The 15,327-nt window shown below is 47.0% G+C and overlaps 1 protein-coding gene across 1 annotated transcript in view; it reads left to right on the forward strand.

The window, feature by feature from the left end:
- The window catches only part of GABBR2 (gamma-aminobutyric acid type B receptor subunit 2), a 425,235-nt gene that overhangs the window by 329,759 nt on the left and 80,149 nt on the right, over positions 1-15,327 (forward strand). The window contains exons 12-13 of the mRNA XM_012475766.3: positions 2,410-2,517; positions 11,086-11,208. Of these exons, the coding sequence (XP_012331189.2) occupies positions 2,410-2,517; positions 11,086-11,208 (231 nt within the window). The remainder of the gene's footprint in view (positions 1-2,409; positions 2,518-11,085; positions 11,209-15,327) is intronic.

Consider the following 15,327-nt stretch of genomic DNA (forward strand, 5'->3'; position numbering starts at 1 on the left):
AAAAAAAAAATTGCTTAGCACACTGGAGTGACACATCTCCCCAAAATAGATCTTTGTCAACCACAGGATGAGGTAAAAAATGATGATATTACTTCATCTTTGTCCATTCTTTTTAAAATGCCATGTTCTGTATATGTTCATATGTAAAATTGAACATGTTCAAGAGAACATTATCAAAAATGCTGTAGACCATTGGTCTTCACAGTCACGTCAATAAATTAGCTTTACAAGTGTGTTGAGGTCCCTGGAGGGTGTTACAGGTTGGTCAGCTGCTCCCTCTGGGTATATCCTGTTCTTTGACAGCTGGTTTCTAGGTGTAGACAAACCTGATTTGGGTTAAGGAGACTCCATCTGAGGAGGAGGCAGCAGCAGGATGTCGGGGAGAGAGGCCTGGACCAGGACAAGGCATTGAGTCCCAGGCTCAGCTCTGGAGCTGTATGGCGTGGGTAAGGGAAATATCTTAAATGTACTGGACCTCAATTTCTTCATCTGTTAAGGGATTTCCTCACTCGATTGACACCTCCAAAAAATCACCTTGGTGTTTGTTGTTGTTGTTGTTGTTTTTATTATTATATACTTTGCCTCTGGCCTAATAATACTTATTGAAGGAGCGGATGAATAAATGAGGAAACAAACTAATGAATTAATGACCCAACAAACTAATGGATGAGTGAATGAATGAATGAGATGAACTCTCAAGTCCCACATACCACTGACAGAAGACAAACGTTTTATCTGGTCATTGAATGTGCTCAGGTCTAAATTCTCTGTAATTGGCTCTTCCCCCTCCCTTTTTTGCATACTTTTCTTTATCATTTTATTATCATCGGGGTAATAGTGTGGCGATTCTACATTCTTTCTAAAGCACTGTGGTTCTTTTTTACCCATCTGATTTCTCCTGGTTTGTGAAATTTAAAAACGAAAGAGGGAGCTGCTGTGGCTCAGGCCAGTTGTCCTGGTGCTTGAGGAGGCAAGGCTACATGTTCGAGGCTAGCCTGGGCAACATAGAAAACTCTCATTCATTAAAAAAAAAAGAAAGAAAGAAAATAGAAGGCTAAGCGCCCGCCTGTACCCCCATAGCATACACGCTCCACAGGCCTGTGTTTCTGAACGAGCGCTGGGATGCTGTTGTTCTTCCCTTGATTTAGTGGCTTGGCCTTGCAATCTAAAAATAGCTCCTACTTTTACAAATAAAATGGAAATGCAAAATGTTCTGTCTCTGAAAACCTGAAGAGTCAAGTTGCTGGAAAGGCAGGAGCAGAAGGAATCCGTAAAGGGAATGGGCTGGGAACATTTCTTGGAAACTTCTTACACGTGCTGGTGGCAGCCAGCCCTGAACTAGAAGGGGCCTGGGGAAGCCCAGCAAAGCTTCTGTGCCCAGTTCCTCTGGATGCAGAGGGCCTGAGCTGTCTGCTGCAACCTGGCTGCCTCTCTTTCTCCCCTACCACATCCACCTTTCTGTCTTGTGTTCAGCCAAGGAAGGCTGGAACCTTTCAAAGGAAACTAAGCTCAACAGAGCTGAGGGAGAGCAAAGACTCACACTCAGAGCTGCAACTCATGGGGCACGTGGCTTTTCCAACCCAGTGAGTGGGAGGCTCCAGAACTCAGTGGTGCACAGCCCCGGGCTAGACCATGATGTGGGGCCCACCTGGAGATGTGCAAGTCTCCTGGGTATTAGAGGGTGTCCAGTCTAACTGGTGAGGGTTGAGGGTTCTGGGAGTGAGACAGTACAGGTGAAGGTGGCATCCTGGAGACCCTTAAGACCTACCTTAAGGTGGCCAGCCTGTTCCCGCTTCAGGGATCCAAGCTGTAGGCTCCTGTCAGGGCTAGCTGTTCCCCTTAGTCACCAACCCAGGGCTAGGGGTCAGAGCACAACTTACTCCTGGGGAATAGGTCAGAGCCAGACAGGGCCTCAGTCCTGAGCAGGGACCAAGGTCTCAGTGTGGGCTCAGCCGCCAGGCTGGCCTGTGCTAACTGGGCTTCCGAGGTCATACTGGACAGTAGTAGCCACATGACCGGACCATGTGGGGAGAGGGCTGGGCAGCAGGAAGAAGGAAGGAAGGAGAGGAAGTGAAGGCCAGAGGGCTGGACCATCACCTTTTGGTGGTCCCTCAGCAGTTCTGGGGGCCCTCTGGGGCTCTCCCTCTGGCGGCTCTCTCTGGGCCCATCTAAGGCAGGATTTGAATCTTGCAGTCCTGTGTGCCCAGTGCCCTGGGTCTAGTAAGTGGCTGATAGAACTAAATGTCTATTGAATTGAAATTTGATTGAAAAATGAGAGTTAAACTGAACAATATGCAGAGAGGAGTATTTGTCCCCATCATGGAGATTCCCCCTGCAGGGTGGTCTCGTACCTGATGAAGTCCCTCTACCTAAGGAAGGTCAATACCTCTGTTTTCTCACGGCCTCTAGGTCAGGACCTGGATTCTCACCGTGGGCTACACGACCGCTTTTGGGGCCATGTTTGCAAAGACCTGGAGAGTCCACGCCATCTTCAAAAATGTGAAAATGAAGAAGAAGGTAATCACTCCCCTTCTGTTTCAGGGTGTTAGCTGTGTTCACTCAGCATTTATCTAGCCAGTATATACCATATTCTAGGCACTGAGCTATTTGCTGGGGATCCAAGCTAAACATAATCCTTACCTCCTGCTACCTTCAGCCTACTGGGTAAATCAGACAGTTACCAAAGCATTTATAACACACAGGTATCAGGGCGGCAGGGGGCATATGGGAGGTGCTGGGGTACAGTGCACTCAGAGGAGGCTTCATGGAGGAAGTGCCACCTATGCTGGGGCCTGGATGGTGAGTGAGAGTTAGCCAAGCAAAGGGCATGGGGATACTGGGGACCTTGTCAAAGGCACCGTGCATGGCAACCTAAGGAGGGGAGGAGGGTGGTCAGGGGCTGAGAGAGGCTTAGTGTGACTGGGGCATAGGGTTTGTGGGGACAAGGTAGAGGAAGAGGCTGGAAGGGAAGGCAGGAGCCAGGTTAAGGAATCTGAACTTGAGCTTATGAGCAATGGGGAGCCCTTAAAAGAGAGGAGTGAAACAGGGCTGGTACCTGATGTCATGATTCCATTTCCAAAGAGGCCCTTGGAGAACAGGAGCTCAGCCTTCACACTGTGGAATGCATTCACCACCCATGCGGTTGGGTATAGCCATGATGTTGACAGAGCTTGACTCTTAGTCACAGAGAAACTTTGTCCACCACTGTCCTTTTTAACTCTTGCAGTGGTACTAGTTCTTCCCTTTCTTCTGGATAAAATTTATGTCAAGTCTCTTGATTTTGAAGGTCCTCTGGTCAGTAACTATTATCATATGTAGAGTCCATTGTTATATTCAAAACTTCAAACAGCATTCAATGTCACAACTTCTCCCTCTCCCTGCTCAGGCCTGCAGCAGGACCGGCCACCTGCCTTGGGAAAAGGGGCCCAGGCTGGCTGCTTCTCGCTTTGGCCAGCCTGAGTTCTTTCTCCATCATCCCACCCACCCAGGTATCCAACCCTCCCGAGTTGGAACTAGGAGTAGTGGAAGGGGCAGGAAATACCTCACTTGCTCGGAGCTGGCATTGGGCTTACTGGGCCTGGCGAGGGTTGCAGTGGGCCCTTTAGACTCTTAAGGTGCTTTTCTGGTTCCTTCATTACTGGGACCATCTCTCCTGCTGTGCTCTTGACGCAGGTGAAATGCTCCCCCAATTGGCTATTTGTGGCTTCTTCCCCTGCTCCTGAGCATCCTTCTGTTCTCCACTGTGGGGTCACCTCACCCCTCCAGCTAGTCCTGGAGAGGACCACACCAGCTCTCCCTCACCCATGGCCCACATCTGGGATGCAGAAAGCACTCCTGCATCCTTTGTACCTACAAACTCAAGGTTGACGTCACTGTAGCAGCTGCCTCTCTTTTGTTCCATCCTCAGAGAAGCTGGCCAGTCCATCATCCCCTTTAGGTTTCTCAAGCAGGAGTCACACATCAGTCCACAGGGTCCCCCCGGCTGCAAAGACTCCTATAGGCCATCCAGTGATCTCCTTTGCATTGGAAGCCAAGGCCTCTCCCTTGATTTGAGGTCATAGAGGAAGCATTCCCTCCCAGTCCACCCATTCCTGTCACCAGGGGAGGGGTCTCATAGTACCACGACACCTCTTACCAAAAATCCTCTTCTCAATTCAGTCCCCTCATCACATCCTGGCCCCCAGCACACACTCTTCAAATCCTGATGAGGGCATCACGTGTTTACAGACACCTCCTCTACAGATCCTCACTGTGGGCTCACCCCATGTGGAACATGGAGTCTGTTCTGGTTTTTCACCTGAGCCTGCATTTTGCTCCCTGGTTATCTGGCACTGGTGGCAGACAGCAAGCCAGCCCCAGCAGTGAGGCCAACAGGCAAGACAGAAGCCTGAAGTTCTAATCTCTGTTCCACTGCTGACCTGCTGTGTGTCCTTAGACAAAGCTCTTAGTCTTTCAGGACCTCTGTGTCCTCAGCTGTAGAATGGGGACACATTGACATAGTATTGTCCCCTTAGCTGTGATTCTGTGGGCTCCTGCCTGTGCCCTGGTGATACCTCTCACTCCTCAGCACCCCCCCACCCCACCTCTTCACTGCCAAGGTTCTTCTTCAGGACTGCAGCCCCCTGCCCTCTCCAGATGAGGTGGAGGTATATTCTGTTCTCTGTCCCCACACCCGAACCACTTTAGGAAATCCACAAGCTACGTTTAGAGAGAGGAAAGAGCCCTGCTCTGCCACCCTGTCCCTGTGCTCGCATAGAGCGGCTCTTCTTCTCTGGGCCCCAGCAGCATTCATGATGACTCTCCGTAAGATGAGAGGCCTGGCCACCCCAGTGTTCCTCAGCCCTGGCTGCATAGTACAGTCCCACAGGAGCTTTTGAAAACTACCAGAAGTCACCCAGCCCAGCCCAGTTAAAATGAGGGCTCTGGGGCCGGAGCTGAGCATCAGTAGTTTTTCAGCTTTCCCAGGTCGTGTTGACATACTGCGGAAGGTGGGGACCTGTGGTCTAGGTCAGGGCTTCTGAGGATGGCTGCCCTGCAAGCTGTTAGAAATGCAAGTTCCCCAGGCCCCACCCTGATCCTAATGAACCGGAATTCTTGGGAGCAGCCCAGGAGCCTGTGTTTTCCCCATCCCCGGCCACAGCAAGCCAAGACTGGAGAAACACTGGCCTAGGTCACTTCTGGGGCCCCTCCTGCTCTGTGGCTCTGGTTTAAGAGCTGCTCTGCCATTGGTGACAACTCTGTCCTGGTTTGGAGGAAGCACAGGGATGGTTCCTTTGTGCTAGTATGTGATTCATCCCTGTGGTCATCTGTGATGAGGAACCGGCCTTTATGCTCTCTAATGTGACTGCCAAGCAAGAATGCACCAACTGTCTGGCAACAGTCGACAAAACGCATCGGGGAAAGCGGCAGTTCAGTTGTCTGGAAGCTCTCTGTGGGGCAGTGATGTGGTGTGGTCACCAGAGGCCACGGGCTTGGCTCACTTCTGCCTGCACTGCCTGAGCTGGGGGAGACTGGATCCCCCGCCAGGGTCTAGGCCAACTCTAAGAGCTCAGGCTTGCGGCGGGCCCGGGCATCCAGGGAGGGGGCTTATCTGAGAAACAAGCTGCCCCTACCCCCTTTTTAAACTTTCTTTACTTTTTTTTTTTAAACTTTTTAGAACTTTTTTCTTTTTTTTTTTTTTTTTAAGAGTAATGATATCAGAGACAGTGGGGATTGAAACAGTCCCTTAACGGGTATGAGGTTAGAGGACTAGAAGGTGACAGAAGTGGACATCAGAGGATGTTAATTGTGTCGCCAGGGGTCTAGAGAAAGATGATTGTGATGTAGAGGAGGGCCTCAGGACCAGCATGGGAAATGACATCAAGGATGGTGAGGGTGACGTCAGGGACAGAAAGGAGAATGAGAGCGATAAGGTTCACCCATGGAGGGGATCGGGGTTACCTCTATTGAGTTAATGACACTGAACTCTCCACTTAAAAATGGTTAGGTAAAATAGCAAAGTTAATGTGCATTTTACCCCAATAAAAACAATTTATAAAAACCAACTTGGTTATATAAAAAAACTGGAACTGTGAAGTAGAGCCCAATTTTGAACTATAACTGTCACAACCCTTTCAAAACAGTCTGGTTCCCTGATTGAGTTTGTGATTTGGGTAAGATATAAATTTCTCTTCTCTACCTTACCTTCCTGTAATTTGGTTGATGAATAATACTTAGCCACAGCACCACGAACCTGTTCCTGGGATCACTAGAAAGCCCAGAGGGACCCCAAAGAGTTCCTCACACTGGAATAATGTGCTCACCCAACCTTCATCATGTTCACAACAAAATTAGTACCAAATCTTATACTGAAAGCCTTTGGCAGTTCACAGTGTTCATACAGCCATCATCACCATCCATCTCCAAACCTTTTCATCTTCCCAAACTAAAACTCCATACCCATTCAACACTAACTCCCTCTTCTCCCTTCCTCTCCCCACAGTCCTAGCCACCATGATTCTCCTTTCTATGAATTTGGCTCCTTTAGGAACCTCATATAAGTTAAATCATAAAATATTTGTCCTTTATGACTGACTTGTTTTGTTTCTTTTAAAGAGGTTTGGACTTTTTTTAGTGGGCCCCTTAATTTTTTTTTTTTACTGACATATATACAAGATTTATATAAATTTGCAAATGCAATCATATGCTTTTTTTCCAACACAGTCTTTTTATCCTTTTCTTCTTTCCGTAGCTCCCACCCCCTCCTCCCTCCATCCGTGATGGCTTGCCCTCCCCAAACACACATACACAAACTTCACCCCATATGCCCCATGTGTCTACACTTTTTAAAGCATCCAAAGAAAAGAAGCCTATTAAAGAAGGCGTTGACACATGGTGACTTAATGCCTTCAAATTTCGTAGTTTTACAGCATGTTACTTTTTTTCTAAAGACCAATTATAAAATCTTTTTAAATTGAGAAGGCTTATTACAGTCTTCATTTTGCCTCATACTAGGACCAAATGGAAGTGTTGGGACAGGGTAGAAATTCAGAGGTGACACCTTCTGTTCTGGGGGCAGATGTTTCTTGAGGACAAGGGAAGTTCACTACAAATATGACTAGATTCTGTTGCAGACAATAACATGAGTGGGAAAAGCATCTGAGGATAACCTCTGAGACTCTTATCTGGGCTCAACTTAAGGAAAATGCCAAGAGGGCTTTTAGCAGCTATCCTGAAGCATGCGCCATCTGAGGATGACAGGAGAGTTGAACCCCAGGGGCACCATCCATGCTATATTTGCCCTGAGTGGTGCTCCCTGAAGAAATGAGTAGGCCCTACTGGAAGGCCAGTCAGAATAGGTCAGAAAATCTGAAGTTTTTTGAAAAAATTAAGAAATGCCCTTTTCTCTTTACCAAGCATCAGCCAAGTTTTTCTGTAAAAAGCCAGAAAACTCAATAGGTAAAACTTTGCAGGCTCTTTTGTTTTGGTTGTAGCTACTCAACTCTGCTTTTATAGAATGAAAGCAACCATAGACAAATATGCAAATGACATCCATTTAAATGAGCATGGTAAAGGTGTAAATTTCTCTTCTCTACCTTACCCTCCTATAAGTGAGGGTACACTCATTTAAATGAGCATGGCTATGTTCCCATAAAACTTTATTTATGAAAGCAGATGGTGGGCCAAGTCAGTAGTTTGCTAATCTCTGCTCTAAACAACTCAGAAGTCACATTTAGTAAAAAATCACTGGCATCTGTTGAACAGTTATTGTAAGACAGGCTCTGGTAATCTAGTGTGGCGTGTGTGAATATTATCCCCATATTCTAGATGAGGAAACTGGTTCAGAGGGGGAAGGGAATTACCCAAGAGCACACAACTAGTTAGTTCATTTCAAACTTAGATCTGATTCCGAGTCAGGTGCTTAATCATTACTGCGTGCCTTTGCTCTCATCTGCCACTGAGTACCTCCTACCCCCAGAGAGAGGACTGCATGTGATAGCATCAGTGGGCACTGACATAACCCAGAGAGAAGTTCGGGCAGCATTTAAGAGAAAGAAAGAAGTCAAAGAATCTAAGAATAGAGAGATGACCTTGCCTAAGGCAAGGGGTCTCCGGTGCTCAGATAAGCACTTTTCTTTTCTTTCCTTCCCTCTGTTTTCATTATTTAAGATTATTTTAAATTACCTCTCTTTGACATTGTATTTTATATATACATGAGTGTACTCGTTTAATTTTCACTACTAGTCTTCCTCACAAATATACATGTTTCATAGGGCAGAATGTTTTGTCCACTGTTGCATCTTCAGTGCCTAGAACTGAACCTGACTTAGAGTAGGCACTCAATAAATTTCTGCAATTAATACATGAAAAGTGATTCATAACTACTTAACCTAAATCCATTTAGGAACAAACACTGGTTACATGCCTGGCTTTGTGAATGAGGCCAGAAGGAAAATAACCATGTCCTCTCCTCTGAGTCTCAGCATCTTCCCACCATGCACTCATCCACACATGATGATTAATCCTGTGTCTAGTAGAGCTTAGGTGCAGTATCACATTTTGCCCCTAGATGTCACTGTGTCTAACACATAAACACAGAAATCACTAATTGTCAAAACCCAAGTAATGGTAGCCGGCTACCATTTGTTGATCATCTTCTCTGTGCCAGACACTGTACTAGATGCTTTCCATACCTCGTCTCATTTTATTCTTATACAAACTGTACAATTTAGGAATCACTGGCCGGCTTCACTTTAAAAAGAAGAAAACTGAGACCTAGCAAAGTTAAGCAGCTTGCTCAAGATCCCACTTGACAAGAATTGGGATTAGAATGAGGTCCAATTCCAAAGCCTGTGTTCTTTCCTTTATACCCTACTTGGAGAATAACACAGAAGCCCTCCTGCTCTCTCCCTCCCACTGCCCCTGGCCATTTTACAAATGAGAAATGCAGAATGAGAGCAAGGAAGTGATTGGCCCATGGTCACACAGGTAGCAAGGAACAGAGCCAGAATTCTAACTCAGGTCCACTTAATTTTAAATCCTTTAGAATTCCACTGCCCCAGCTGGGTGTGGTGGCTCACACCTGTAATCCCAGCAGTTTGGGAGGCCAAGATGGGCAGATCACTTGAGGTCAGGAGTTCAAGACCAGCCTGGCCAACATAGTGAAACTCTCATCTCTCCTAAAATTGCAAAAATTAGCTGGGCGTGGTGGCACATGCCTGTAATCCCAGCTACTCGGGAGGCTGAGGCAGGAGAATCACTTGAACTCAAGAAGGAGGTGGAGGCTGCAGTGAGCCTAAATTACAGCATTGCACTCCAGCCTAAGTAACAAAGCAAGACTCTGTCAAAAAAAAAAAAAAAAAAGAATCCCACTTCCTCAGACTTCATACTTGAGCCATTAAATTGGAAGGATTTACTTTATTACATTTACAAGAGGAATATTCTGGTGCTCAGCTTTTAAAGTCATCTATGCCCCTTGCAGGGTATGCCTACATTCATGGAGGAGAAGCTGCTTGGGCTCAACCTTGAAATCAGGGTAGGAGTGTGCCAGGAGAAAGGTGCAGGTCTTCCAGGGTCAGGAATAGCTGGGCAAATGCCCAGGGGCTCAAGCAGCCTTATGCTCAGTGTCACGTAGAAAGGTTCCTTCCAGCCCATCCCCTAACTGCTAAACTCCTTAGGCATTTTGCCCCAGTTTCTGAAGACTGTCAGGGAGTTGCCTAGTTTCCCAGGGGGTGAGAGTTAAGCTGGGTTTCTCTAAAGCACCAGGAGTACACCATATCCTTGAAAATCTCAGAGTGGGCTTTGCCAGTGCCCCGCCTCCAGGTAAAGCGGTTTTGCTGGATTTGATCTCCTTGGCAGTAACTGAGCCAACACTTTCTTCGTGTTCTTTTTACATTCAGTGATAGAAAGGCCCCTCGAGTTTTTATTTCTCCTTTAAAAATGCCCTTAATCGTTAAAAAGCAAACCTGGCGATATTTCTTAAGCTTCTGCCTGAGTTTTGTTTGTTTTTCTGAGTCTTTCCAGAACTACTTCATCACATTAGCTTTTCTGGAGAGTGAGGGGCTATATAAACATGAAGTGAGTGAAATACAGGTCAGCTTTGGCACCAAAAATATTTATCCCCGGGCCGATCCCTATCAAACAGACGTAAAGTGGGGTAGGAGTCTCACAGAGCAATAAAAATATCCCAGGCTGCAAAGAGGAATGGGAGTTATATTTCTTCTTTTTATATTCTTTCATGTCGATTCAATTCATCAGACTTTTAAGTAGCTACTGCATGCCAGGCCCTGGTAGGTGCTAAGGGAACACAAAGAAAACAACTTTCTTTCTGTCTCGGGCTCCCAGTTTACTGAGGAGGGAAGATGTGTATACAACTTAATATAGCTTCTGATTGGTGCTGTAAATGTTTGAGGATGTGAATTCCAGAGAAAAGAGAGCTTGGTCCAAATCCAGGCTTCATCTCTTATTCAGTGTATTACATTGAGCAAGTTACTTAGCCCCCTCCAAGCCTGTTTGCTCATCCATAAAATGAGAATAATAACAATATTTGTCTTTGTATGAGACATTGCCTCTGAAACCATCAACCTAGAGACAGGCACAGAGTGAGTGTTCATTAAATGTTAGCTCTTCTTCTCATTGTTGTTACTATTGGTTCCTCCTGATCATTAAGGATGTGGACAAAGTGTTATGGAGTAATTAGTTGTGCTGCAGGAGTTAGAGAGGACTTCACGGAGGAGGTGACAATTGACGAGGGTGTTTAAGGATTATGAGAAGCTTGCCAGATAAAAAGAATAGGTGTTCCAGACAAAAGAACTAGCACCTACAAAGACCTGGAGGGTGAAAATCACAGCTCAGCCAGGGACCAGGAGTGGCCAAACTTCCACAAAATACACGTGTATTTGGGGAGTGATAAGGTCAAGCTTGTGAAAGGCCTTGAATGTCAAGCAGAGGAGCTTGGCTGGATTTATCCTGTGGGTGATGGGGATTCCAGGAGACTCTCCAGCTGGGGGTTCATGATGCAGTTTCCCCTACCACCCCAGGCCCCCAGTTGCTGCGTGGGAAGCTGTCTCTCACATCAGCTCCCCTCCACTCCTTCCCGCTGTACAGATCATCAAGGACCAGAAACTGCTTGTGATCGTGGGGGGCATGCTGCTGATCGACCTGTGCATCCTGATCTGCTGGCAGGCCGTGGACCCGCTGCGAAGGACAGTGGAGAAGTACAGCATGGAGGTAAGCCCCCAGTGGTGGCAGGAGGGAAGCCTGCAGATGCAGCCCCTGGCACATGAGGACAGTGAGGCTGCACAGCTCCCAGACTGCCCAGTACCCTACTGGGAACACTTCCTCAGTTCCATTTCATTCCATTTTATACATAGTATTCTAGGGAAGCCAAATATAAGGTGCCGTGAAAGAAGTTGAGTTTAATATTAATGCATGCAGAGAATCAAGGGGAACTGTTGGACTTTTTAAAAGAGTATGTTCTCAGGCTGGGCGCGGTGGCTCACACCTGTAATCTCAGCACTTTGGGAGGCCAAAGCAGGCAGATCACCTGAGGTCAGGAGTTCGAGATCAGCCTGACCAACATGGAGAAACCCCATATCTACTAAAAATTAGCCAGTTGTGGTGGCACATGCCTGTAATCTCAGCTACTCGGGAGGCTGAGGCAGGAGAATTGCTTGAACCCAGGAGGCGGAGGTTGTAGTGAGCCGAGATCGCGCCATTGCACTCCAGCCTGGGTAACAAGAGTGAAACTCCATACCCACCCCCAAAAAAGAAGAGTATATTCTCATACATTGTAGAAACCTTCATTTATAGGATCCATCACTTGAGAAATGACATTGCATATTTATCCCAACTTTAAAGTAAGTCTCCAAAAAAGTGCTACTAGGGAATAAACATTTTGAAAGTTCCTTCTAGATACTGTATTATTTTCAAAGGGATGAGCAATATATTTCTTTTCACACATTTGATATCACATATTTGTTGTTAAAATAAAGGGCCTTACATAAAAGTACTATTAAATATATTTTTTAATTGTTGTGCAGTCAGCCTTGCCCTGAACCTGTGCTGGTCTTTCTAGGATTCTCCAGATTAGGGAAGTTTGAGTCCCTTTGGAGGTTGTGGTTTTGTGGACTTTCTTTTAGAATAGTTAGACTTGTGTTTGCGGGGTAGAGCTGGGCTGCAGTGGGGTGTGCTATTGGGAGGATTTCTATACAGTGTAACAAATTCTACTGAAAAATGAGAATCTCTTTTTCTCTCACTGCTTTATTAGAAAAATCTTTTTGTGGAATTTAGTGTGAATTCTTAAACTAAACCAGAAAAGGTCATTCTATGCATTGGGGGCAGAGGCTTTTATCCTTCTAGACAAGAAGGTTTTCTAGAACGTAAGCTGCTCAGCCTCATTTATCTTGAGACAGAGGGTTTACTCAGCTCAGTAAGAAGTTATGCATTCAGAGAAGTGGCAGAGAATGCCATTTAGGAAAGAGGTTGAGAACTATGTTCCTCCCCCTCCCCCTCTTTCACATACTCCTGGGAGGAAGCAGGACTCCAGACACACACAAGCAGAACTGGCAGAGGACGGAGCCAACACTGGCTGTGCCCAGGGAACAAGGGGGCAGGAACTGAGTCCACTTGAGCAGACAGGCTACTTTTGGAATGGCAGAGGAGACATCTGGTCACCATTCATCCTGCAAGGTGGGCCACAGAACACCTGGGTGGGTCCCCACTTCATCCCATGGGAATTCCTCACCCACCACCAGAATTTAGAAATCCAGACAGAATGTCAACACTAGGAAAAGCTATCATTGGCTAACTGGGCCCCTGAGCTCGGGAGAGCCTGGGGCGGTGATAATAACAAGCAATGATGATACTAAGAGTGATGATGATGATGACAGCTGGCATCATGTGTTAACTTGTTTGATCCTCACAGCAATTCTAGGAAGTAGATGCTGTCCTTAACCCCATTTTACTGATGAGGAAACAGAAACCAGAGAGGCTGTATAACTTACCCAAGGTTACCTAGCAGGTTAGTGACAATACCACTAACTACCCTCTCACCTGCTGCCTAACCCTGCCTTTCAATACCTGGGCAGCTCTTAGCAGTTTTACTGGCTTTTTTAGACCTTTGTTCATTGGCCACAGATCTGGGAAGTGAGCAGGGCAGGGAAATGTTCTCCCGTTGTACAGATGAGGAGAAAAAGTCAAGTAATAGGCAGAGGGCTCAGGAGGTCAGAGAATGAGAGCAGGGTGAGTCAGGCAGAGTTCGTGGAAGGCCTGGAACTGGGCCAGGTGGACAGAAACCTGGCACAAGTGGCTCAGTGTGGATCCCAACAGTGGGCTGGGGAGGCTGAATGGCTGCCACCTGTATTCTAGATGAAGGTGGGAGCTGAGTATGCACGAGGGGTCCTCAAGGCTCCAGCTGTGGGCTAGAGTCAGCCTGAGTCAGCAGGCTATGAAAATGGGGATACCTGTCCTGCTGGACCATTTAGATAAGGTAAACATGCACGGTCTGATATGTCTAGCTGATGGTTTGCTATTATGGCTCTTACCTGTCTTCCTTCTATTCTGTAATATGCACTGCTGCTATCAATGGCTCTGGGCATAGACCCTAGCACATTCCAGACTTTCCAAGGCTATGGTTCTCAAACACTGAGGAGTCCTGAGGTGCTGCAGAAGTGCCTTACTGTGTAGATAAGGAAACTGAGCCTGGAAAGGTACTAACTAGCACCCAGGGCCACCCAGATTGTCCAAGGCAAGGCTCAGATAGGCAGTCCCTGCATCTCCCTGCACAGTGTGTTGAGATTTCTCTCAGAACCTTTCCTGGCAGGTGCCTATTTTTCTCCTTTTATTTTAGGGTTGGCCTGTCCCTCAGTTGCTATGGTAGCAGAACCCTTTGATCTGTCCACCCACAGCCCTGTTTATTGTCGTTTTTCTACCAAACAGCATGAGGCTGTTGGTTTCTCTCAGACCCTCCTCTGTCAGACACAAAAGGGTAGTTGAACAATGTGCCCAGGGGCTTAGGCATCCTAAAGTCTCCTTCAAAAGGCTGTTTTGTCCAGGACCTCCAAACACAAAGCCTAGACTTGGGGGAGAGGTGATGAAAGACCTTTGCAGCCTGTCCCTCCCTCCCCTTACCTATTTCAGACACCCTTGTGTGCTCCTGACTCTGAGCACCTGAGGATTCCAGGCATGGGCCTTGCAATATAGTACACATCCTAGCCTTTGCTCGTTCTGTGTCCCCTTCCAGAATCTTCTCTGACAATTAGATGACTTCAGCTTCAGCACCACTGTTACCTCCTGTGAAGACATGTCCCTGTGTTCACTGGCTTTGCTGGAGTTGAGAATCTGCTCTGCCCTTCTTCCTCCCCCAGCATCCCAAACATTCCCCAGTCAGGACTCTCAGCAAGTCAGAAGTCTGCTGAGCTTTTCCAGGACAGGGCCACATCTGAACCAGCCTCCACATACCCTACCCAGCACCCCATGGCCGGCATCTTCCATGGGAAGACAGAGGTAGCCATGGCAGCCACAGCCTCATGGCAGCCTGCAGGGGAGTCGGGGAGCAGACTAAACCTGCAGACAAATAGCCCTATCACTGCAGATCACTGTCAACTCTGACAGCAGTGGGAGGGAAATAAACAGAACCCAGGGCTAGAGAATAACAGGAAGGACCTGTGAAGAGATTTTCCCCAGGAGAGTGTACTGAAGGGTCCTGGGAGTGAAAGTCCCCTGGAGGCCCACTGGGGGCAGCCTACTGGGGGCAGCCCAGCCCCCCACCCATATCATTTCTATGCCATAAATATTGATTGATTGATTTGATTTGATTTCTATTTGGAGACAGAGTCTCACCTTGTCACTCAGGCTTGGCCACTGCAACCTCCATCTCCTGGGTTCAAGCGATTCTCATGCCTCAGCCTCCCAAGTAGCTGGGACTACAGGCATGAACCACCATGGCTGACTAATTTGTGTATTCTTAGTAGAGACGGGCTTTCACCATGTTGTCCAGGCTGGTCTCAAACTCCTGGCCTCAAGTGATCCACCTGCCTCAGCCTCCCAAAGTGCTGGGATTACAAGTGTGAGCCACTGCGCCCTGCCATTTCTATGTCATAGTATTTCTGTAGCACTTGTCATATGCCAGGTACTGTTCTAAATGCTTTACAAGTATGAACTCATTTAATTTAATCTTTATAATAATCCTGTGAGGTAGGAGATATTATTGCCCCCATTTTATAGATGAGGAAACTGAGACAGAGAGAGCTTCAGTGACTAGCCCAGGTCATGTACCTAGTGAGTGGCAGAGCTTGGATTCCACCCCAGGTGGTCTGCTTTCAATCGTGTTGTCACCCACCTCCACGT

The sequence above is a fragment of the Aotus nancymaae genome, unplaced genomic scaffold (assembly GCF_030222135.1).
Source record: "Aotus nancymaae isolate 86718 unplaced genomic scaffold, 86718_ANA_hifiasm-v0.15.2.pri h1tg000003l, whole genome shotgun sequence".
NCBI classification, from domain to species: Eukaryota; Metazoa; Chordata; class Mammalia; order Primates; family Aotidae; genus Aotus; species Aotus nancymaae.